This window comes from Abrus precatorius, unplaced genomic scaffold, assembly GCF_003935025.1.
Source record: "Abrus precatorius isolate BTA unplaced genomic scaffold, Abrus_2018 Scaffold4, whole genome shotgun sequence".
NCBI classification, from domain to species: Eukaryota; Viridiplantae; Streptophyta; class Magnoliopsida; order Fabales; family Fabaceae; genus Abrus; species Abrus precatorius.
The window spans coordinates 1,778,074-1,801,930 of record NW_020874384.1 but is presented as its reverse complement, the minus strand read 5'-3'; the positions used below and the strand labels follow the sequence as shown (position 1 = coordinate 1,801,930).

The 23,857-nt window shown below is 34.4% G+C and overlaps 3 protein-coding genes across 7 annotated transcripts; 2 read left to right on the top strand and 1 right to left on the bottom strand.

The window, feature by feature from the left end:
* Window positions 1-848: 848 nt before the first annotated feature.
* Window positions 849-4,825, top strand: LOC113865169 (ETHYLENE INSENSITIVE 3-like 3 protein). 4 transcript variants are annotated; one of them, XM_027499558.1, is made up of 3 exons: window positions 879-1,159; window positions 1,841-3,574; window positions 3,661-4,825. In XM_027499558.1, exons 1-2 carry the CDS (start codon window positions 1,125-1,127, stop codon window positions 3,543-3,545), a joined length of 1,740 nt encoding a protein of 579 aa, XP_027355359.1. In that variant the 5' UTR covers window positions 879-1,124; the 3' UTR covers window positions 3,546-3,574; window positions 3,661-4,825. The 4 variants fall into 4 exon arrangements, with proteins under 4 accessions (XP_027355358.1, XP_027355359.1, XP_027355361.1 ...); XM_027499560.1 differs by having other exon boundaries at window positions 930-1,074; window positions 3,661-3,955; XM_027499559.1 differs by having other exon boundaries at window positions 1,113-1,159; window positions 1,846-3,574; window positions 3,661-3,921.
* Window positions 4,826-9,896: 5,071 nt separating this feature from the next.
* LOC113864393 (lysine-specific demethylase JMJ30-like) lies at window positions 9,897-14,772 on the top strand. 2 transcript variants are annotated; one of them, XM_027498037.1, is made up of 6 exons: window positions 9,897-10,526; window positions 10,884-11,093; window positions 12,169-12,303; window positions 12,405-12,548; window positions 13,024-13,115; window positions 13,741-14,772. In XM_027498037.1, the coding sequence occupies exons 1-6, from the start codon at window positions 10,059-10,061 to the stop codon at window positions 13,946-13,948; spliced, it is 1,257 nt and encodes a 418-aa protein (XP_027353838.1). In that variant the 5' UTR covers window positions 9,897-10,058; the 3' UTR covers window positions 13,949-14,772. The 2 variants fall into 2 exon arrangements, with proteins under 2 accessions (XP_027353838.1, XP_027353837.1); XM_027498036.1 differs by having other exon boundaries at window positions 9,898-10,526; window positions 13,024-13,116; window positions 13,760-14,772.
* On the bottom strand, window positions 14,616-17,729 carry LOC113864392 (IRK-interacting protein-like). The gene is made up of 2 exons (XM_027498035.1): window positions 17,262-17,729; window positions 14,616-16,476 (listed from the first exon to the last, which is right to left on the bottom strand). Exons 1-2 carry the CDS (start codon window positions 17,487-17,489, stop codon window positions 14,956-14,958), a joined length of 1,749 nt encoding a protein of 582 aa, XP_027353836.1. The 5' UTR covers window positions 17,490-17,729; the 3' UTR covers window positions 14,616-14,955.
* Window positions 17,730-23,857: the final 6,128 nt, after the last annotated feature.

Genomic DNA, 23,857 nt, shown 5'->3' with positions numbered 1-23,857 from the left:
GTGGCTGACACCACCTAACAACAGTAGCATAAAAAAATATATAATTTTTTAAAATAAAATTTAGGTTTAATTTATAATAACATTAAATATAAATATTTAACTAAAATAAAATTTTTATTAATAAATTATCCTAACACCACCATAATAGTACATAAATTTTGTTCATTTTTTAACTTATATTAAATATTATATAATAAAAATCTATACATAATATAAATATTTTTATTAAAAATAATTTAAATTAATATATTAATATCATTAAATATTAAAATTTTAATAAAATTTATTGTTTACTTTTCTTATTATATATTCTTTTTCCCAAGTTAATATATATATATATATATAAATCCTTCTGTTACAATCCAGGCGCAAAGGAGAGAATGTTCGTCTACGACACTATGCTGTGGTTTCACTGTGGAGTGAAAAAATAATTACAAGTTGAAGGGTTCATGGAATTGGATTAACCATTATTACGTTTTATTTTTTAAAATTACACATATTTTTTATTGGAAGAAATTTTGTTTTAAATGAATTAAATCAAATAAATGAGTTCAATTTTTTTTACGCAATCAAATTTAATCAAAACCAAACTAATTAAATCCGTTCTCCGTTAGGTCGATTTTCATATTTATATTTTTTTAAACATATCTAACTTTAACTTAACAGATTCCGAATTTTTAAAAATTTTATCTAAGATTTTAGAAGGTGTTTTCTCTTAATAAATATATTTTAAAGAATTTTCTAAATTAGTGACTATTATTAAATACATTATGTATTCTTATAGGATATTCATAATTTAAAATAGTTTTTGAATTATTAAAAGTTTAAAACATAGAAATCATCAATTTAATAAAATAAAAAAAACTATTAAAATTTACTCTCACGTGAAGCTGCTCTCTTTCTCTCTCTCTCTAAAAATGTTTCTCTCTCCTCGGGAATAGAACACAAACAAAGCATTGAATTTGCGGCCATTCCGATTGTTCTAGTTTTTGGTGGAATCGCTTCTCTCCGGAGCTATCATCGTCCTCTTCAATAATCATAATAAAAAAGGCAGGGATAAAAAAACAACGATTTGTAAGTTCAAATTTTTATGCTTCGTCTGTTTCTTCCTACCTTGTTATAAGATGGGTGTAATCGAAGAAATTGGCGCTGATGTTTGGTATGTATATTAGGTTTTTCTTATGCCCATTACTTCAATTTCGTTATTTCGTGGTTTTGTTTTATTGGTTACTTTCGTAATCTCCTCATTTAAAAAAAAAATGATATTTTGTGGTGTCTCTTCTCTTTGTCTATGCTATGTTTTGGACGGTTATATTTATGCTCATCAATATTCAATTTCTTTCTTTTTTTAAAATTTATGAGTGTGTTGGTTCAGTTTCTGGCTTTTTAAGATTCTTTCTGTAGAAATTTAGAATAGTTTGTTAGTTTTTAACGACTGCGCAGTAATTTCACTGAAAGGAGTTATGGGAAGTGTTTTTTGAGATGTTTTTGTAGTGTGAACGTTGTCAAACTGGGAACAGTTTCTGTTTTTGTGCCCGGTTTCTGAGGATACATAAGGAAAAGTAAATGTAAATGGAAGAGTAACTAGTTTTTCTTGTACGAAATGACAAATATTATAAAGTTTTCACTTTGCATGTTGCTTTGTGTTCTCCAATGATCTTTTGGCATATGTGAGGTCAGTTCTAATGTCAGTTTTATATAATTTGGAGAAACCAACTCAACTTAACCTTTTAGAGCTACCATTTTGTTTCATTAAATTGTCTGAGCAACCAAATTGAGAGAGCTTGTTATTTGATAGAATGGAGCATCTTCTGATTAGTGGTGATACATTGAATTACAGTTCAGATATAGAGGTTGATGATATCAGATGTCAAAATATAGCAGAAAAAGATGTCAGTGATGAAGAGATTGAGGCAGAAGAACTGGAGAAGCGGATGTGGAAGGATAGTATCAAACTCAAAAGGATCAAGGAAAGACAGAAACGTCCAGCACAGCAAGCCGCAGAGAAGCAAAAGCCCAGGCCAACAACTGACCAAGCTCGTCGAAAGAAAATGTCCAGAGCACAAGATGGGATTCTTAAGTATATGCTGAAGCTGATGGAAGTCTGCAAAGCTCGTGGATTTGTGTACGGTATAATTCCTGAGAAGGGCAAGCCAGTTAGTGGTTCTTCTGATAACCTTAGAGCTTGGTGGAAAGAGAAGGTGAGGTTTGATAAGAATGGCCCTGCTGCCATAGCTAAGTATGAAGCAGAATGTCTTGCAGTTAGTGAGGCTGAAAATAACCAAAATGGGAATTCTCAGAGCATTCTCCAAGATCTGCAAGATGCAACACTTGGGTCACTCTTATCTGCCTTGATGCAACATTGTGATCCTCCTCAGAGGAAGTATCCATTGGAAAAGGGTAATCCCCCACCTTGGTGGCCAACCGGGACTGAAGATTGGTGGGTACAATTGAATTTACCTTACGGTCAGACTCCTCCTTATAAGAAGCCACATGATTTGAAGAAGATTTGGAAAGTTGGAGTGCTAACTGCTGTTATAAAGCACTTGTCACCTGATATTGCAAAAATAAGGAGGCATGTCCGTCAGTCAAAGTGCTTGCAAGACAAGATGACAGCAAAGGAGAGTGGTATTTGGTTGGCAGTATTAAGTAGAGAAGAGGCTCTCATTAGGCAACCTAGTAGTGATAACGGTACCTCTGGAGTAACTGAAACGCTGCGTGGTGTTCCTATTGAAAATAAGCAAGCTAGTGCTAGTAGAGATAGTGATTATGATGTTGATGGTGCTGATGACGGTGTTGGTTCTGTTTCTTCTAAAGAAGATAGGAGAAATCAATTGATGGATACTGAAGCATCAGATAATTTGCACAATGACTCAGTCCAAGATCAAGCTGAGAAGCAACGCAGGAAAAAAAGGCTCCGTCCAAGGTCAAGTGCCACTGACAAACTACCTACTCCATCTCACCATAAAACTTTACATGATGGAACAAGAAGCACTTTGCTCGACACGAATCAGATGGAAGAACAAGTAGTTGGGATCCAGACTCATGCAAATGAACAGGGCAATGTGATAGATTCTACTTTGAGACTTGTAGAAAAAGAACTTGAGGTGCCAGCTCAATTGCCAGTACCCGAATCCAATAAGTACTCCTTACGTTCAAAAAACCTAAATTCCTTAGAAGCCACGCATATTAATGGGGGGCCACTGCACTGTCTAGAGGTGGAAAACCCTGCTATGCATAATGAAATTTATAATCTTTGTAATTCAGTGGCAGAATATGGACCTAGTCATGATGGACACAGTGAACCAATTAGGCTAGACAATGATTCAGTGCATATAAAAGCAGGTGAAATTCAAGGAGGAGACGTGCAATATTATGGAAAAGACACATTTCAAAATGAGCTAGATAGACCTATAGATCACACTTTCTTTGGATCACCATTGAGTAGTGGCATGTCATTAGATTTTGGAGGACTCAGCAGTCCTCCATTCCATTTAGAAGATTTCTTGTGCGATGACGAAATTATCCAGTACTTTGGGGCATAGATTATTCAAACTCACTCATAGCTAAGAGTGTAAGTGTTATTCTTCTCATGCATTTTTCTTGGATTTGCCTACCTTTCATGACTTCTGTCTTATATTTGTTTCATTCTTTTCCCAGGAACTACAAATATTCCAGCACCTCAACTTCAACTTCAGCTTGGTGAAGGTTCCAAGTTTTGTGTTGTATTTATGGGGTTTGAAGTTAAAAAAATATAATTTGAACATTAACAAGTCATCAATCTTCAGAGCATATGACAGAAGCATGAATTTCGTTCTATAGGTTACCCCACTTCCCATATCAATTACATATGATTGGGGTTTCATGTAAAAAAATTTCATTTATTGGATTGGCTAAACTAAACTTCTATGATTATTCAGGTAAATTTCTTTGGAAGAGGATTACCTCCAATTTTAATAAGAATCTATGTACTGTAAGTTTGTATTGAAAATAACAAAACATTAATAATCTTAAATAATACAATTTTTTATTAAAAATGTATATTTCTTAACATGTATCTATAAGCTCACATTAGAAAAATTGATCTACTTTTGACAATTTAGATAAGGCTGAGATTAATATCATTAAGGTGCCGTCTCATCTGCATTTAATAATTAAAACCTTAAAAGCTACTAGTGATATTAATATAACGATTTTTATAACATGTCGAATATTATATAAGATAATAAGTTATATATAATAATTTAAAAAATCCAGAAATTAATATAATTCACTACATTAATATTATTAAATGCTATATTTTTTAATGAAAAAATATTATAAATAATTTATTATTCTATGCAATATTATAAAGTTTGAAAAATCGATAAATACTTAAATTTTTGCTGACAAATCTTCACTGAGAATGTAGTTGCCCGTGTCTATGACTAATTGAGGAAGACCATAGAATTTGTTGTGATTTTCTTGTCTTCTAAATTGTAATATAGGAAACATAGGCAGCTGAATTGGAAGTGTATTTTAATCTTTTAAATGATTCAGTGCTTTGCATAAGTTGGTCTCTCCACAATAAGAATTTAAATTATGGTGAGATTGTGCCAATGACGACATTATCAAATCGAACGAGGGAGTCATGGTGCACTGTCACTTTGGTGTGATGCCTAACTACGAAATAATGAAATTCATATTAAAATGTGCAAATGGCATTATTATGATGCCTTCTTTTCCTTCCTACATTTTACTATTTAAGATTATTGTTCATGGCATCTAATCCACACACGACGCTTGAATTATGTAATGAAACTCTGAATTATCCTCCATCCATATTTGAAAAAATAAATGGAAATAAAAAAGAGAAAAGCATACCTTGGAAATAGTTTACCATATTTTACTACCAGATTAATCTATTTAAAGATCAAAAAATTTTAAATTATGTAAAATTTAAAAATTTATTAAATAAATATTTCTTATGTTACTTGTAAATTTAATTTAAAATAGTAAGATAAAACGGAGTAGGTGAATTCATTTTACTATTTTTATTTAGAGTATAACTTGGGAAGAAAGAAAGAAGGTACGGGTGAATCCATTTTACCATTTAGAATATAACTTGGAGAAGAAAGGAAGAAGGTATTTACATGCTCGAGAAAACTTTATATATATACATTAATATTATTTTGAATTTTTATTTGTTCTTCATTAATTTTTTATTGTATTAAGTTAAGTGACCAATAAAATTGATTTAATTTTTATCAACTCGAGACTTAACGTAAATTAATTAATTTTTAAAAATTTAACTTTGTTTAATTTTATTAATTGACTTAATTAAAATTTTAAATGAGTTGACTCAAACGCGAAACTATTTTAAATAAATATGTGTAAATAATATTTTCTTTCTATTAACTTCTAAAGTTAAGAAAAACCTTAACAAATGAAAATTGAAAATGTCAGCAACAAGGCTTTTTCTTTCAACCAAAGCATTGATGATGATAAAAACAATCACCCTTATGACAACATTTCCTCAAGAAGAGTTTAAAGACAAAAATTAGATCCAACTTGGCTAAGAGCACTTCAATTACATAAAATTATTTAACATTTAAAAGGAAAACACAAGTTTTTATTTCCAACCTAATTATTTGAAGTTGTAAGTGAATAGTCTTTTGATGTTGTCATTATAAGGAAGTGTACTTCTAAAATCATTGATGTTAAACCAAAAGGTAAGTGTTAATAGGAAGATTTATTATTAAAAAAAAATTGTTAATTTGTGATAGTTAAATTTTAAGATTAACAACAATTTTAATTGTCTCTAAATTTTATTTTAGCGATTATGAAATTAACATTAAAATTAGTGACACAAAGTCAAATTTGTGGTGGTTTTGAATTGCTGTTAAATTTTTAAATTTGCAACAGTTATCTAGTAGTGGTTTGGAACCGCCACTAAAATTTGAAATTCAAAAATCAGACTGCGTGGCAAGTAATAATGCTCTATTTTAAAGTTTAGCTCTACACTTTTCTCCGGTCTTTATCTTCTACTTATTCCTTTCTTTTACTCTTTGAGTTCATATTCTTCTTTTTTTTTTAACATCACAACATATATGTTATATAATTTATAGTTTAGAGTTGTTGAAGGAGAGCTATTTTTGAAGGAAGTGAAAAGGATAATAGAAAATTATTAGATTGTCATAATTGGAGAAGACATTTTAACCGTAGTGGCAGTGACAATGGTGGTAATAGCAAAGAGAAAAGTAGTGGTGAAACTCAATGAGGCCAAGGTGGAGGTGGAAGTGAAAAGGAGACTTTAAGTAGGTGATGGAGATGAGTGGGGGTTGTGTGATGTTTTTTATATTTTGTTATTGCAAACTGACACTAAATTTTGTATTTTTTTATGACGGTTATGTAAAACTGCCGCTAAATCTTACATTTTTTGCGACAATTACAAAAAATCGCCGCTAAATTTTACAATTTTATGATAGTTGCAAAAAATTATCACTAAATTTTGTATTTTTTGTGATAGTTATTAAAATTACCGTTAAATGTTATTTTTTATGTATTTTTACTGGCAATTATTGCTAACTACAGCTAATGAACTTACTCTAAATGATGCATTTCTTATAACGTAGCTTAAAATACCAATAAATTGTGTAATGTAAGAGCTTTGAAAATTGAAGGCTCAAGAGTGCTCAATCAGATTTAAACTTGAAAATGAAGTTTTATGAAAAGGAATTTTGAATTAGCATTGTCGCCATGAGCTAGGCAAAGTATGGGAGACATGGGATCATGGTACTAAGAAGTAACATTGCCATGCAAGAATGGTTTAGAAATGGTGGAACATAAACAGAACTCTTGGATTCCAATCCTTTGTAGTTGTTTTCCAAATTGTGTGAATCCCGGTCCTTAGGATATTAAATTATTTTATAAACAAAGCATAAACATTTTTGTGGTGTTAACAGAACATATCGGATCCAAATTGCATCAAGTGCAATCCATTTTTCAACTCTAAAAGAAACACATCAACTGTTTAAAAAAGTTACATGCTAAAATTTCAATTACTCATATTTTTCTATTGACTTAAAATTGTGAACTCCCAAAAAAATTTATCAGTCTTAATCTTAAAAGTAAAACTATTTTTTTATTCTAATATTACTATTCAATAAAAAACAAAAAAATAAGAACTTAAAATAATTAGGAAAAAATTTTAAGATAAATTTTTCAAATTAATATATTATATTTATGCTGATATATTATTTTATATCTTTAACTCAAAAATATTAAATTAAAATAATTATTTTAAAATAAAAAATTATCCATTTCCATTTTTTTCCTCCAAAAACAAAAAGCAAATTGGGCGGTCGCAAGAGAGAAGCATGGGAGCAGTGTGATGAAGTGGCCCCACCCAAAATGATTGGAGGTGGTCCACCTATACGTTGTTTTATTTCCGCTTCCTACCAATGATGAAGTTCCACGTGTCTGGTTATTCCCGCCGCCAGCATCCCTACGAGGATGTCTACCCGACACGTGCCAGACTATGAAACGTCTCATTACCTCGGAATAGTGTCCATCTGCGTGACATTGTCACTGTCTCTCCCTCAATTCCAACTTTACCCCTCCCTGTCCTTTTCTCTTCCACGCTTATTTCCCTCAACACCATGAGGTTCATATTGTCAACTTATTTACCAATTTTCCCAATTCTTACACTCACTCACCCATCAATCACCAATCCCTTCAAAAACCCTCATTTCTGGCCAGAAAGATAGGAATTACGAAAGGAAGTTTCAAGAGAAAAGAGGGTATTTTTTTAAAGAAGGAAAAAGAAACTTCTTTTATGCCACCCCTCTTTTCTTAGAAGCCGTTGTGTCATCACTGCTCTAAAACAATGACCATCAAGAAAAATCTCTTCTGGGTCTTAAACCTTGTGATCCTCACTTTTGTGATTTTATTACCCTTTGTTCAATCCTCTAAGAGTTCAAGTGAGTTCAACAAAAATCACTCTTAAATATTTTCGTGCTTGTTTGTTAGTAATTGGTTGTAATAAAACCATTGCTTGATATATATATTATGCAGATCGTTTGTATCAACCAAAAATGGCAGGAAGCAAGCTCATAGCAACAAAAATCGAGGTAGTATGTACATAAACGGATACATGTTAAAAGCAGAAGAGGAAAAAAATAGTTTTTTTTTTATTGGTTATTCATTAACTTTTCATACTCTCATTTTATTTGCAGGTTGGAAGATTTGGGAACGAAGCTGCTAATGCTGGCATAGTAGAAGACTCGGCAAGAGAAGTGCCAACAGGACCTGACCCTCTTCACCACCACCACCACCCTATAGACCCTTGAGTTACCTTCCTTAAAGGCTAAGTCTAGCTTCTTGCTTTAACGGTGGATCCTCATTGGTTCTACTGATTTTGTTCCCTTGCTGCTTCACATTTTCATATGGTTCATCATATCATGTATTCAGTGCTTACCATTTTGTAGTTTACCAGCTATATCTTCTGCATTATGCTTACTAATTTTGTAACATTTGGGATATATTAGTTTTTTAAAAATATATATAGTTTGCAATTCATTTTCGTTTTCCATTCTGTTCATCCTTTATTATATTGTGGAAAACATGAAAGAAAACAATGAAACTACTGTTTCCATGTCTGGATTTATGTTTGAAGCAAATGAATACATGTTATATTTTAACGTTATTAACTATACATTTTGTGTTAAATTTTTAATCTACATTCATAATTTTTCAATCTTGCTTTTTTATTTTCTTGGATATTGTTTGGACTGAAATATTACGGAGAGTGGTGTTGGTAGCCTCATTGGTCGTTGCTTTTTACCCTTCTCAAAGATCATCCAAAGAAGACAAGGCAACATATAGTGAATTTATCCATTTGTTGCCATTTACAGGAAGTAGTGGAATGAAAACACCTGCAAATTGGTACATTTTTCAGAGTTGCGGTTCCTTTCTCTCTTTTTTTCCCGCTTATAATATTTCAAGTTCATCCATTAATTAGTCCTGCTTAATTTAGTTACCCCACGAATATTGATGAGAAATCAGAAATTAAAGATGTTGAACCAATTCTTGTTGATATAAAATAAACGCCGAGTTCTCTTTGATATTCCTTTTCTATTTACATCGATTTTGGTTATCATAAATTAAAATTACATGTTGAAATTTTATAAACAATATTTAACTTCATTCAGCTGGAGGATTGCACTAAACATACCTGGAATCAGGGTATAAGGTTAATAATTGCACTTTCACATTCACTTTAAGCGTTATACCCATAAAATATTCACAAATTTTTTGCAAAATAGAGACATTATAAAAAAGTAATATGCACAAAGAGTAAGATATTATTATTTGAGGCTTTCATCCATCCAACACAACTCAAATATCGTTGGTTTAAGGCCCCAAAAATATCTTTGTAAGCAATTTAATATTGTACAGTAACCTACATAATAAAATCATGAATAGCGATCTAATAATCTTTATAATGAAACTTATTTGGCTAGAATCACTACCCTAATGCCTAATAATTTTAATTGAATTCAACTCGTTGCATGTATTATTTTCCTAATTCAAAAGATATAATATTTATTATTATTTTGCAGTTGCTTAGAGTTCACTTTATTTAAATGAATAATTTTCAAAATTTTTGTGACGTTTAGCCAAAAAATGTGGACTGATAGGAGCCAGTACATGGAAATCAAATCAAACAAAATTCACATCAGAAGCTGCTTCAGAAAACCTATGTGTAAAGAAAAAAAGCAGCAGCAAAAGCAGGAAGACGATATAATGTAAAGACAAAAAAAATATCATAAAAAGCGGAAAAATATCTGAAATTCGGTGTGGAAAGGAAGAGAAAAATATCTGTCTTCGAGCTTATATAATAATACTATGTATATGCAATGATTGATTAGTAATAAATAATATATTATTTACGTTTGGGCCCAAAGATACTTAGAAATATCTCAAGAATGCTTCAAATCTCAAACACTTTTTAATACGCGCTTATTACACTTTTTCATTTGACTTGCCGGAGCTATCTCACTGCGCCGCCGCAGAACATGTCGTCAACCACCGCATCCGGCGGAGACTCTCCCTCTCGCCACCTCGACACGCCGACGCTAGACAGGGAGTACTCGGCGCTGCTCCACGCCATTTCCGAGCACGGAGGCTATGCCTACGTCAGCATGGCGGCGCTAGCTGCCGGGGGTGAATTTCGCGCGGCGGAGGCGGCGCGCGAGATGGCGTGGGAGCAGCTGCACTCGGGGCCGTGGCACTCGGTGCTGCCGGTGTGGCGCGACGCGTACTCCATGGCGTGCCTCCACGTGGCGAAGCACCACTACGGCAACGGCGAGTTCAAAGAGGCTCTAAGGGTTTTGGATATGGGAATCATCATGGGAGGGACGCTACTCAGAAGGGATTTGGACTCTGCCGTTGAGAAAGTGTCCGAAGAAACAAGGAGCGTTAGGGTTTCTGATTTGGGAAACTCCGAGCATCGACTCGTTGCTCACGATTTTGATGTGATTGAGGTGAGGTCCGTTCCTCTTTGTTTTATTGGATCATTGTTTTTGTAGTGAGTTTCTGAAATTTGAATAATAAAGTTTCAGTAACAGTGAGTAACTGAGTATTTATTTTATTTATTTTTTAATTGAATGGAAGTGTAAAGAATCCAAACAATGTTTGTGAATAGAATATGTAGTGTTATTCTCAAGTATGATACAAGATTCAATGTTCATTAATATTGGAATTTGAAGATTGTTTTAAGTTATGTTACTCTATTACTATCTGGTTATTATGGAGTTGGATTTGAGAAAGTTGATTTATGTTATGGGTATATTTGTTGCATGGCCCTTCTAACGTTTATGTTATAGCTTTTTACACTGTAGGTGCTCCAACTTTTACCTGTCAAGTCCCTTTATTCTAAGCTTGTGGTGAAGAAGTCCGCGCCATCATTGGAAAAATTCCTCAAAGATCATTACCTGTCTGGCTCCCCAGTTGTTATTAGTGATTGTATGGTTCACTGGCCAGCCAAGATGAAATGGAATGATGTTGATTACTTGCTAAGAGTTGCTGGTGACCGCACAGTTCCGGTTGAGGTAATTCCCCTGATTGGTATATCTGTAATTATGAAGGCACCTGTTCTTCTTTGAAGAACACCTGTAGAGAGTATGGATTGCTGGCTGATGATTTTTTCTCCCTGAAACTCAGACCATTTACATTAAACTTAACTCACATTTGTTAACAGTTACCTGTGACTCACTCCTGCTTCATATATGTGTAATAGCTGCTAGATTCAAAGCTGAATTATGAAATTTAAATTGTTTGCTGGTAATATTTCTTTAACAACTTTATTATTAGTAGTTTGGGAAGTTTATCCAGGCTGTTTCAGTACAATAAATTCAAGCTGTATGAATGGAGAGAAAAATTTTGAGAGTAAAATTTAATTCAAAACTAAAACATCTACCTTGGATAGTTATTGACAAACACAAACTTTATGCACTTCACACTGGCAATGAAATTGTCTTCTCAGTGAAATCTTATATCTTGTCCTCTCTTTGTAAATTATATTTCCTAAATTTATGTCTACAGGCAATAAAATTCATCAACTACGACATCATTCACCTGGAACATACTTTCATGCAATTTTTCTATTTGCATTGCTTACTAATCCCTTCAAATATCTCTGGTTTTATAGGCCTAAAAACTCTGTGTAGAAATCCTAAATTTTCCCTGTCATGCATCTAACAAATGAGTAAATTTTGTTGTGGTTGCAATGCTTTGGGAGTTAAGACTTCTCCCACCCTCCCCTCTGACATTCCATGGTAGTTCTTTTTATCCACTAAGTTGTTAAAACTGAAATGGGAAATAGGTAATGAGATAAAAAGTGAAGAAATTTATGATTTGCATGAAGTGAATGTTCATTGTAGTACCTTATGTCTTTACATTGTAACATATATAAAATCCTTTGTTTGTATTCATGCTGCATTTGCCTCGTGTAGACTGTTTCTGTCATGGCAACATTGTTGGAAGTTGTTTAGCAGTATATAGGAAATCCTGTCACACCCACACACACACAAAAAAAAGTGGGTGCAGTGGATCTTTTGCATGTATTTTTTTTTAAATAAATATTGGAAAAAAAGGGTAAGTGCAGCATTCTTCACTTCTTTGCAGGTTGGGAAGAACTATTTATGTGCAGAGTGGAAGCAAGAGCTAATTACATTTTCAGAGTTTCTTCAGCGGCTAAAGTCTGATGACTGTTCTCCCGGTGGTCCTACATATCTAGCTCAGCATCCATTATTTGACCAGGTATTTATAATTTAGATTTGTATCAACTCCAAATCAACTTTTGCAATTTTAACGTGTGTGCAGGACTTGTGCTGCTTCCACTAATATTATTGAATTGGCAGATAAATGAGCTTCGGAAAGATATCTTTATCCCTGACTATTGTTTTGCTGGCGGAGGGGAGCTACAATCTCTCAATGCTTGGTTTGGTCCAGCTGGAACAGTAACACCATTACACCATGATCCACATCATAACATACTGGCTCAGGTAATTCAGTTGTGTACTTTGTATTAAACAATTACAGAACAAATCTGCCTTTTGCAACCTCAACCCCCACCTCGTCCTGAAAAGAGATTATGTCCCACTAGCTGTTAGATATGGCCTTCATCCCTTGAGCGTTAGTACCCCAAGTAATTATTACTGTAACAATTGAGGTCCCGTGAGTCCAACTTTTAGTAATGCGATTACTGAACCAATAGTGAGCCAGATAAAATACAAAGTTCAGATTTATCACTATAGATTATTTTAAGAGACCTTTAATATATGAGGATGACATTGTAATTTATATTATAGCCTCATTATTTAAATTGTTATGACGCTGATTAAGTGCTTATGCTATTCGGACAGAAAATTGCCTCAATTATATCATACTATTAGCCATATTATGCAAACTGTGAAGGGTCACTGTGCGCCATGAAATAATCTATTTGACTGAAATCGTTGTCTTGTTTCATACATCCAGGTTGTTGGGAAAAAATACATTAGGCTTTACTCATCATCTTTGTCTGAGGAACTTTTCCCCTACTCTGGTACCATGCTTTGCAATTCTAGCCAGGTAATTAGTGTTTTGAACTGTATTATTGAACGACTTCTCATGTTATCTACCTGTGGCTTTTCTTGGAGTATAGCACTTTTTCTGCATCCCATCTGATGGCCAGAGAGCTCTTGAAGTATTTCTTTAGTTTAACATTTCTTTCTATCTTATTTTTCCTTTTCCCCCGTTACTCAATGTATGTCTAGGCTTTTATCATTACATAGGCTACAGATAGCCCTGGCAGCCAAGTGACCACTTATTTAAGCTTCTATAACTATACTAAAAGATTCCATCATAGATCTGTTATGAGAATAGGTTTGTTGTGACAAAAATGATTCTTCTGCAAATGCAATGCTTATGACTAGACTAGCTGCCAACAGGATGTATAAAGGACATTTTTTTCCAGTTTACTTAACAATATATGATAGGATTAAGCCCATGAATCCGCTATGTTACAAAGTGTTTACAATATTGGGGTGTTGATTGTGGTTAGCTTCCTACAATTTCATTCAAACGGCACAAACTCTGCCATCAATTATCTTATTTTCATCTAACTTTTGCTTAGATCTTCCTTAGATGAGGTGTGTGCTTTATTTGTATTTATTGCTTTTGACATTTTGAAATATCTATCTCCATGTTGATTGGAAATTTCTTGTTTTTGAAGGTTGATTTAGATGACATAGATGAAAGGAAGTTTCCCAAGGTGCAAGACTTGGAATTTGTAGACTGTATTCTAGAGGAGGGCGAAATGTTATATATCCCGCCAAAATGGTGGCACTATGTGCGGTCTTTAACTACCAGTTTATCGGTTAGCTTTTGGTGGAGTGAGGGTGAAAGTTCGGATGCATCCTAATGTTATATCATCTTGATGTTTACATTTCATTCTTTCTTAATGTCGAACTGTGCATGTTCTAAGTAACGTTGCTAATATCTATGTGACTGGTCTTTTTACGTCCCAGTGCAGTAGAATCCTCGTGCTTAAACATCATTTTTGGCACTTGCCATCATTAATAAAATATATATAAAAAGAAAAACGTGCAATAGAGCTGCTAGGCACATTTGATTGTTCTTGACTTTTTTACCCTTCAATTACTGATCATAAAGGTTTTGAAACGCAGTCGCAAACACTAAACTAATCTGTTAGTACTCTGTTTCTTGTTGACTTCATTCGTACTGAAAGCTTCTGCATGCGCGGGAATGTTTCATCTGAGTAGGTTGTTTAAGCTGGGGAGTTCAGCTATATAATTAATTTTCCCCAACCTTCTATAGTTCTCTGATAAGACCGTTGGTTTGATCTAATGAATTCGATAAACGCCATACTGTAAAGTAACACAAACAAAATCGGTGGTATGTCCCCTTCAATACCAATAATTGCTATTTGCTACTAAACTGTCCTTTTTCCAACACTTATTCATAGTAATTAGAAAAAAAAAAATCCTTTATTAGTTAGTCTCTTTATTATTCATGAACACTGCAACTAATAAGAACTCGTCTATGTCTAGTAAAAGTTAGTAAAATAAGCGAAGAGGGTAATATTATCCTTGGGATTCTTGTGGTCGAATATGAGAAAAATAAGACAAGGTCAGTGATCAGCCAGAGGTGAAAACATGTCGGTGCTTTACGTTTTCTCTATTCTGAACTACATAAAGTTGAGAACATTCATAATTTTAATTGCCAAATAATTCTTTGCACTTATCTACTCAATTACGAGCACCCAAATTTGAGAACGCAGTAGATTAAATCAATTTGAACCACTATTATTTACGCTCACATATATTTGACTAGTTACTGACTTAAATATTGCAGAGGCTAAAGAAAAATAAAAAAATATGTACATATAAAACTTGATATAAATTTCACTCAGGCTGCAGACTTGTACCTGCAAAGAACTTTACACCTCAAGACCCTATCCTGAACGTAAAACCCCGGCATCACCATGATCTTAACTCTGCTTGGACCTTGTGATCTTGGGCACATATCTTCCATGTAGTGAGGATCAAAGGTTCTATTCTCTTCAACCCTTAAAATTCCCAACGGTGGGTTGAAAGAAAAAGCAAGCAAATGTAGCAGCCACATGCATTTTGCTGCCACAAAGAAAGTTTGAAGGAGCTGCTCGGGCCAAGGCCTTGTCCAATTTAGACTAGTGGTGATACAACTCATTTTCTGGTCACAGAACTTGCTAAACTCCTCACTGTAATACTTTGTTCCCTTTCTCAGCACCTCATTCCAGCTCAAATTCCTAAGGGCAACAAATGAGGAGAATTGCGCTTGCCGATCCTGCTGCGGGTCTAGGAATTTTGAGCAACCATACTTTTGGAACACACAGTTCTCAAAGTCTTGGTAGAGAGACTGATTTATGAAAGCTTCAATATGGTATAGAACTGCCTTTGAGTGCTTGGAATTCAGAGACAGCTTATATGGTTGAAGAAGCAAGTTCAAATTTTCTGTCAAAGAATGATCAGTTTCTTCAATGTGGTTTATAAGGGTCTTACAGAACTGCTTCACTGATAATCTTGACTCTGATACTATCTGCAAGAATCCCTCTACCATTACTTCCTCACTCACAGGCATCAAATTTCCTCCATTCCCATCTAATGATTTCCCTCTATGAGGAAGATTACTGAGTTGTTCACAAAGTTGAGAATCCCTTGCCTGCATGGCTTGCCTCAAAGCTTTCTTCAGCTCTTCACAGTAACCCTCCAAGTACTCCAGCTTCTGTTTCAACTCCCCCAATGAAGATCTCATCTCAGAAACTTCCATTAGTGCTACATCTCGGTTCTCATTTGCTTCCACCAGCTCTCTCTTCAATGTCTCAATTGACATTATTCCCAAGTCCTTAAGAACCTGAGAAACATCCTCAGATTCTGCTCTATTTGGAGAATTTTCATTCTTTTGCTTCTTCTTTAACCGAGGAAACAACCATGAAATCACCCCCTTGCTCTTGGGTTGGGACTGAAAAGATGAATGGGAATCTGCGACAGGGACAACAATATTGGAGCTCTTGCTGTTCCTTGCATTCTCAAATTCACTAGTTATGATGGCAGGGTTACATTTATTGCAGGAGGATATCGACTTGAAATCTTCCAAACTGTTTCTCCTCCTACACTTGAAGTAATCATTTGCAGGTGACGTTGGAAGAACAGTAATTTGATTTGCACAAGAGCCAGTTACAGATTTGCTATCGTCGCTAGGACATATGTGAGATTCTAGGTTGGCAAAACCACAATATAGTCCCTTTCTTGAACTTGATTTCTCCTTGTACTCTGGCACAATGGTTTCTATGCTGTTCCCTCCTTCTAAACTCTCATCCCATCCATCTGATATTGTTAGGCTTTTCAAGGGGTTTTGATTGTATCCCACCGCTGGGTCATCTTCATAGCTCTGTCAACAATTTTCACATTAAGAAACTTATTATCACAAAATTTAATACATTAAATGCTACACTTTTCAATAGAAGCTTAATATTTTGTTTTTATTTCTTAACATGTGCCCCTAGAAAAATCATATTATCAATTATCAATCAAATTTGTAAAAATAATAAAAATAATAATATTTAAAGGGGAGGGGAACTTGGAGCCAGTGAACCACAAAAATTGGTTGAACCTGAGAACCACAAAAGGAGAGATAAAAACATTAAATTATTCTTCAAATGAAAGAATTAGTCAGATAATAAGTGTCACAGTGCAGAATTTGCTTCAGGATTTCAGTTCATTGACTTATTGAACATTAAAAGTTCCACGACAGGGAAATTAAAGCAGGAATCCCAAAATCTTAAAAAGTCAAACTCATTGAGATTAAATGAGATAGAGAAAAGGGAGCAACGATTAAGGATGTAACCGTAATAATATTGACATCTACCTATGAGCTACAAAGAAGGAAGCGGTTCATAATTCATCAACCATCACAAATAGCAGCGTTCAAGGGAAAGAAGCACAACACAAATATTGAAATCAGGCTAAAAATGATTGCATATTTCATAAATTCAGGTATCTTGAATTCGGTCCCTATCATGATGAACAGAAACAATCATTTAACACACAATCCGGCAACAGTACTGTCAATTTGAAAACAAAAACAAAACATCAGTTTTGATATGAATTGGGAAGATTCTAGGATACCCAAATCAAATTTTTAAGCCAAAGTCCAAGAAAAAAAATTATACTTACAGGGGTGAAAACAGGGTAATCTTGCGCAGAGAAGTGAGGAACAGGGCGTGAAGCAGGGGAAGGAGATGGGAATCTAGCATTAGCAGGGCTATTTCCTCGCATTAAAGCAGCATGAAGTGCTCTTAACTCCACTGCCTTGGCTATGGCGCTTTGAATTTCCTGCCTCGTAATTTCAGGGTTGCCATTGTTGCTGTCTTTGAAAACTGTTGGAGTAGCAGTTGCAGCCATGAAACAGAACAGAGGAAAAGAACAGAGTGGAACATGTAAATTTCGAGAAGATAATATGGGCACTTAATAAACTTGGATTTTACTTTGTTTTTTTAATGGATGAGAAGAACAAAGGGGTAGTTATTCAATGGTTGGATTTGATTTAAAGGCTATATCTAAAGTAGAACCTTGGAGAACCAGAAAATAGAATGAGAAAGATAGAGAGGGGCACAACAAGTCCAACTTTTTTTGTTTTTATTCTCATTGGAAGATTAATGGGATGAGAGAGCATGTGATGATGTGAAAAGAAGAAAGAGTGAACTGTGAAGGAATTTTAACTCTTACACGTATGTACACATCAGCAATGTGGTGCCACTTTACCAATTTGCCCATACTCATATATTCCAAATACTTGAAGAACCCAGCATTAGGTGGTGGTGGTGGTGGTACCACTGTTTCCCATGATTGCTTTGGTATGAGCATGAGAAGTTCCATGCCACTATCTTCCACCTCCATATATGTGGTCAACTAATTATGCTTTTTTCAATTTAGAGATTTTTTCAACCATGTGTTGCTTTAATGCTAATTGATACATCGTGTGTAATCATCACAGTCAATGACTTGCCTTCTGGAGCTTGGTTCACAAAGGCACCAATTAAGCTAGGTGGGTTTTCTTTTTCATAATGAAAACATGTTCTTATATCAAGTCATATGGTAATGTTTTGAATCCCATTATGCTGCTTTCATCTACTTCTTTTATACATGTTCATGTCCTTGTGTAGCAATTACTTCCTTACTTGGTTGGCCATACTTGGATTTGAACCTAAAACTTACAAGAATAGAGAAGTTTCCTTCTCCTGAATCATATGCCTAATGCACAAACTGTAGCATTAACTCTCTAAAGTTTTAAGTGCTTAAACATGTCCTGATAACTAGGGATAGAGGGCAAATTCACAAGGAGATACTCTCTTATTAAATTTATGTGTCTGAGCTCAAATTGGACATTTTAAAAGCCTTTTACTTACTCCAACTGGAAAAAGTAACTTTTTTTTTTCCTTTTGCGAATCCCTAACGTGCAATTATGTTGGTTGAGGACCATATTCTTCAAATAAAGAATGAAAATCAATAATATTGAGGCGTGCAAGGTGCAGTTTTTTTTGGGAGAAAAGGGGAAAGCAAATAACCAAAATCTACCAAAAGCTTGACACTCAACAGACACAGAATCATTTATACGAGACAGAGTGGCACAGTGGGGATCAAGTGACCAAGTGGGCACGGGGTAGCATTTTAAATTACGAAAAAACCCATCTCATGTCATATATGAGTACTAGTCCCCAAAGGGTATTTTTGAAAATGGAGAATCTTCATTATACAACTACCGCATAATTTCATGTAGGACAGTGGAATCGTTTGGGTGATATTTTGACCCTAATAAGATAAGGTTTGAAACAATTATTCAATCTTGGTGTGTAAACATAGTTTTATCATTGTCATTTAGAGTAAAGATCCATTTTAGTCATTTAAATTACAAGTATAGATATTTTATTCTTTAACTTTACAAAAATGTTATTTTAGTCTTTAACTTTTAAAAAAATTATTTATTGTAATCTTTGTTTTACTTTATTTTCATTTTCATTTTACATAAAAAAGTTATATTTTTAAAAATTATTTATTATTGGCTTTTTGTACTTTATTTAACATAAAAAAGAGTAAAATAAATATCATTTTGTAAAGCTAATGATTAAAATAAGATTTTTATGAAATCGATCATTAAAACAATTGATGCATATAATTTATTGTAATCTTTGTTCTTTTATTTATTTATTGGTAGAGAGAATTTTATATTTATGTAAGTTACAACAGTTCAAGGGTTGCTTCATGCGTAAAATGAGTGAGTGTCCATGTAACGAGACAATGCCGCTAATACTAGAAAATATTTAAGAGTGCAGTTCAAATTAAAATGCTAATTTATGTATAAAAAATGAAGGTGGAGAACCAGTTTCATTAGATAGGATCAAAACCCCTGAAAATTTTTAAGAAGTTCCTTGTTTCGGAAACCACTCTTTTTCATGTACAAGTCACGGTTTTTATTTTATATATGTTACATTACATGAACAATTATGAATGTAATTTTTCATGTGTCTGTTAGTGAACCCATCATAATTCCGATAGTTCAAAACGCTATTACATGGATAAGTAAGCTCAAATTGTCATCATGCAGACGGATTCTTCAAATGTGTTACTATTAGCATGCATGATGCTCAAGAATCTAAAGGGAATATTTCCTTATCCTATGTTGCATTATTTTAGACAGAAAGTGATTATATTTCTGGGACTTATCGAAGCCGGATGAACAATACCATCTCTACTTGTCCCTATTATTTGGAGTTTGAAAGCTTTGACCCTTGTTTATATATTAACACTTCACAACAATGAGCTCAGCAGCTTCCAATTCAGTGTGTGAAACTAGAGCCACGTACTCTTCACTCTCTTACACTTTTGCACTTCTCTTACTCGTCATTTGGCATCCACTTGGAACAACTAAACGTGTTGCATGGTCACTCAGGTAACTTGACTTGTTTGTTAAGTTTTTTCTGCTTTCATATATCATGGCCATATGCATGCCTTACTTTAGCATAACTTTGATCCTTTATGTAAAACACACAATGAAAAAACTATCAAAAGTAAAATGTTTAAGTTGCATGCAGTGAACAAGGGTAGTTCTGATAGTTTTGCACCCATCAAATTAATGTGTGTGGATTTGACTTAGTTTCATGAATTGTCTTTAGTTTATTTTTTCATGCAAGATTGAAAATAAACTGCATACTTTACACTTTTGAGGCATGTTAACATTATAACATAGACTCGCAAAAGTTTTTGTATATTTTCTTGATGTAAAATGATCAGTGAAAAAGACTAGCAAAAGTTTTCCTTTTCCGGTTTAGTTAACAACACCCCATAATGTATGAAACACCTGGTATAGTTTTTTTTATTATCATTTTTGGTGTGTAATATTTTATAACTTCTCGTGAAAACTTCTATTGTATTTGGTTGTGTTTCTTAACCGTTTAGTTTAATCTTTTATCAAAGACAACAGCATGCAAATATGCTCAACTAAAACTTCATGCTCAATGACTATTCTAGTTAGTTAGAGGATACCGTGTGTGATGAATAATTTTGAGAGTTTTTTTTTTATGTTATCTATAATATATCCCTCACTTCATGTTAAATCATTCTAATCATGTGCATGCTATGTCATAATTACACTTTTGTTTCGTACAAGAAAGCCTAAAAAGCGGTTAGTTGTAATATAAAGTTGAAGGCAGTTGGAGTGATTTTGTAAATTGATCTCAACAGGTTCATAGATTTCTCGTTTCAAATTCATAAAAAATGGATCCAGAAAGATCAATAGAGGATCAGTTCTCCAAGCTACATCCTTCCTTGCCAGAAAACACCAGAATTGGAATAGTGGGTGCGGGTCCAAGTGGCTTATCAGCAGCTTATGCACTAGCCAGGCTTGGTTATAAGAATGTCACAGTTTTGGAGAAACATCACACGGTTGGTGGCATGTGTGAATCGGTAGAAATTGAAGGTATTTTGTTGTGAATGCGCTCAATTAACTGATTCAAGGGACAAAATATTGTAACATGTAAATAATGTTTATACAGGAAAAGTTTATGATCTGGGTGGGCAAGTTCTTGCAGCAAGCAGTGCTCCAGTAATCTTTCACTTGGCAAAAGAGACAGGTTCTGCACTAGAGGAATTGGATTCCCACAAGCTTGCTCTTATTGATCCTTACTCTGGAGAATATCAAGATATTAAAGTTGCTGACGACTATGTATCTGTTATGTCACTTACATTGGAAATCCAAGTTAGTCCCTACTCTCTACTATAAGTCTGTTATAGACACCTAAAGGTTATTGCATAGTTCTATGACTTGAAATTTGAATATTGTTGGTTCTCCTTGTGCTATTGGCAGGAAAAGGTGAAGAATTGTGGTCGTATTGGAGTCCACGCTGTCAGTGACATTGCTTCAGACTTAACTCCAGAATATCTTGAGCATCATGGACTCAAATCTGTTCCTAAATCTGTGTCTTATGGTTACACTGCTTCAGGATATGGATTTCCTCAAGATATGCCTTATGCCTACCTGCATGAATTTACTAGAACGTCCATGGCTGGAAAAATTCGACGATTTAAAGATGGATATACTAGTATTTGGCAGAAGATTGCTGAATCACTTCCTTTGAAACTTCGCTGTAATACTGAAGTACTGGCAATCAAGAGGGACTCCAATGGAGTCACTGTTAATGTCAAGAGCTTAAATGAAGTTGAAACTTTGGAATTTGATAAGATCATAATCTCAGGTTCATTTCCATTAAAATATGGAAGAACTTATAGATCATTGCCTTCAACTAGCATGGGTATGCTTCTTACTACATTTTTATTTAAGGCTTTGTTTCTTTCTCCTGCTTGAAACCTGATTAAACAAATCTTTTGACAGAGTGTGAAACAGAAGTAATGGATGCAAGTGACCTTGAAAAGGATTTATTCAGCAAAGTTGAGACAAATGACTACTACACCACTGTTTTAAAGATTGAAGGGCTGGAACATTTGCCTGTTGGATTTTACTATTTTCGTGAATATATGGAAGATCCCAGCACTATTGGAAATCCAGTTGCAATGCAGAAATTTTATGCTGACACCAACATATTCTTATTCTGGTCCTATGGCAATTCTTTTGATATTAAGGGACCAACTGTCACAGAGCTTGTGATCAAGACAGTAGAATCCATGGGGGGAGAAGTTGAGAATGTCATTCTTCAACGCCGCTTTAAGTATTTTCCTCATGTTCGCAGCCAAGGTATTTTTTTTTTTAATTTTCCATTATTCCTTGTGAAGCAAGAATTCTAAATTCTGAAGATTTAATATAGATATGAAAGATGGGTTCTATGAAAAGTTGGAATCAAAGCTTCAAGGTTCAAGGAATACTTATTATGTAGGTGGGCTCATGGCATTTGAGCTTACAGAGAGAAATTCATCTTATGCCATGGCTCTAATCTGCAAGAACTTTGCAAATAAAAATGATTTGCCATCATTTCCTTACACTAAGGTAATTTATTTACTTATATATATTTTGACAAATCAAAGATTGGAAAAGTCTAGCTTCTGTTGGTTTTAGATAGTCATGTTTTCCGATAGACCTACACTTAACAGAAGCATGTCTTATGCAGATGTTGTTTCCCTTGCAAACTGAGTGCCACAAAAAGAATCCTAAAGAATTAAGTGAATTCCCAAAAGTGCAATTTCCTGATTTGCCTACTTTGAGTAGCTATTTAAAGTACTGGGGTACTCATCCAATTACTCAAAACAGAACTCTTTATACTTGGATTAATGAAGAAGGGACGCCGGTAGGCCAAAGGACCTATGGAGAGCTACAATTCAATTCTTCTTGCATAGCTCATAAGCTCTTAACAAGCCAAAAGCCAGTCATCAAGCCTGGTGACAAGATTCTCCTGGTCTATGTCCCAGGTTTGGATTTTATTGATGCCTTCTTTGGATGCCTAACAGCTAAAGTCATACCAGTTCCCATTCTTCCCCCAGATCCCATGCAAAGAAGTGGGCAAGCACTGATGAAAGTTGAAAACATTGCCAAGTCATGTAGGATTGTGGCAATTTTGTCAACAGTAGCTTATCACTCAGCGGTCCGCGCAGGATCATTGAAGAATTTAATTTCATTAACAGGAAAAAAGGGGAAATCTTCAGCTAGGTGGCCTAATGTTCCATGGTTGCACACTGATACATGGGTCAAGAACTCCAAAAGTACGGTTTTGGAACCTCTTGACAAACAATGTGAACCTGAGCCAGATGATTTATGTTTCTTGCAATTTACCTCAGGTTCAACTAGTGATGCTAAAGGAGTCATGATTACTCATGGTGGGCTAATTCACAATGTGAAGTTGATGCGAAGAAGATACAAGAGCACCTCAAGGACAATGCTAGTAAGCTGGCTTCCCCAGTATCATGACATGGGGCTTATTGGTGGAATTTTTACATCTCTTGTTAGTGGTGGATCTGCAGTTTTGTTTTCACCAATGACATTTATCAAGAAACCACTCTTGTGGCTTGAAACTATTAGCAAGTATCAAGCAACTCATAGTGCTGGCCCTAACTTTGCCTTTGAGTTAGTGATTCGAAGATTGGAGTCTGACAAGGATAAGCTTCAGAATTTAGACCTTTCATCCTTGACTTTTCTTATGGTTGCTGCTGAACCAGTGAGGCAGAAGACCCTGAAAAGATTTATTGAGCTAACCACTCCTTTTTGTTTATCTGAAAGAGTGTTGGCTCCTGGTTATGGCTTAGCAGAAAATTGTGTTTTTGTCAGTTGC

Coding starts and splice junctions, on each gene's coding strand:
- LOC113865169 (XM_027499557.1), top strand. CDS start 1,800: ATGGAGCATCTTCTGATTAGTGGTGATACATTGAATTACAGTTCAGAT.
- LOC113864393 (XM_027498037.1), top strand. CDS start 10,059: ATGTCGTCAACCACCGCATCCGGCGGAGACTCTCCCTCTCGCCACCTC. Junction 11,094..12,168: donor ACCGCACAGTTCCGGTTGAG/GTAATTCCCCTG, acceptor ACTTCTTTGCAG/GTTGGGAAGAACTATTTATG. Junction 12,549..13,023: donor ATCATAACATACTGGCTCAG/GTAATTCAGTTG, acceptor TCATACATCCAG/GTTGTTGGGAAAAAATACAT.
- LOC113864392 (XM_027498035.1), bottom strand. CDS start 17,489: ATGGCTGCAACTGCTACTCCAACAGTTTTCAAAGACAGCAACAATGGC. Junction 16,477..17,261: donor ATTACCCTGTTTTCACCCCT/GTAAGTATAATT, acceptor AATTGTTGACAG/AGCTATGAAGATGACCCAGC.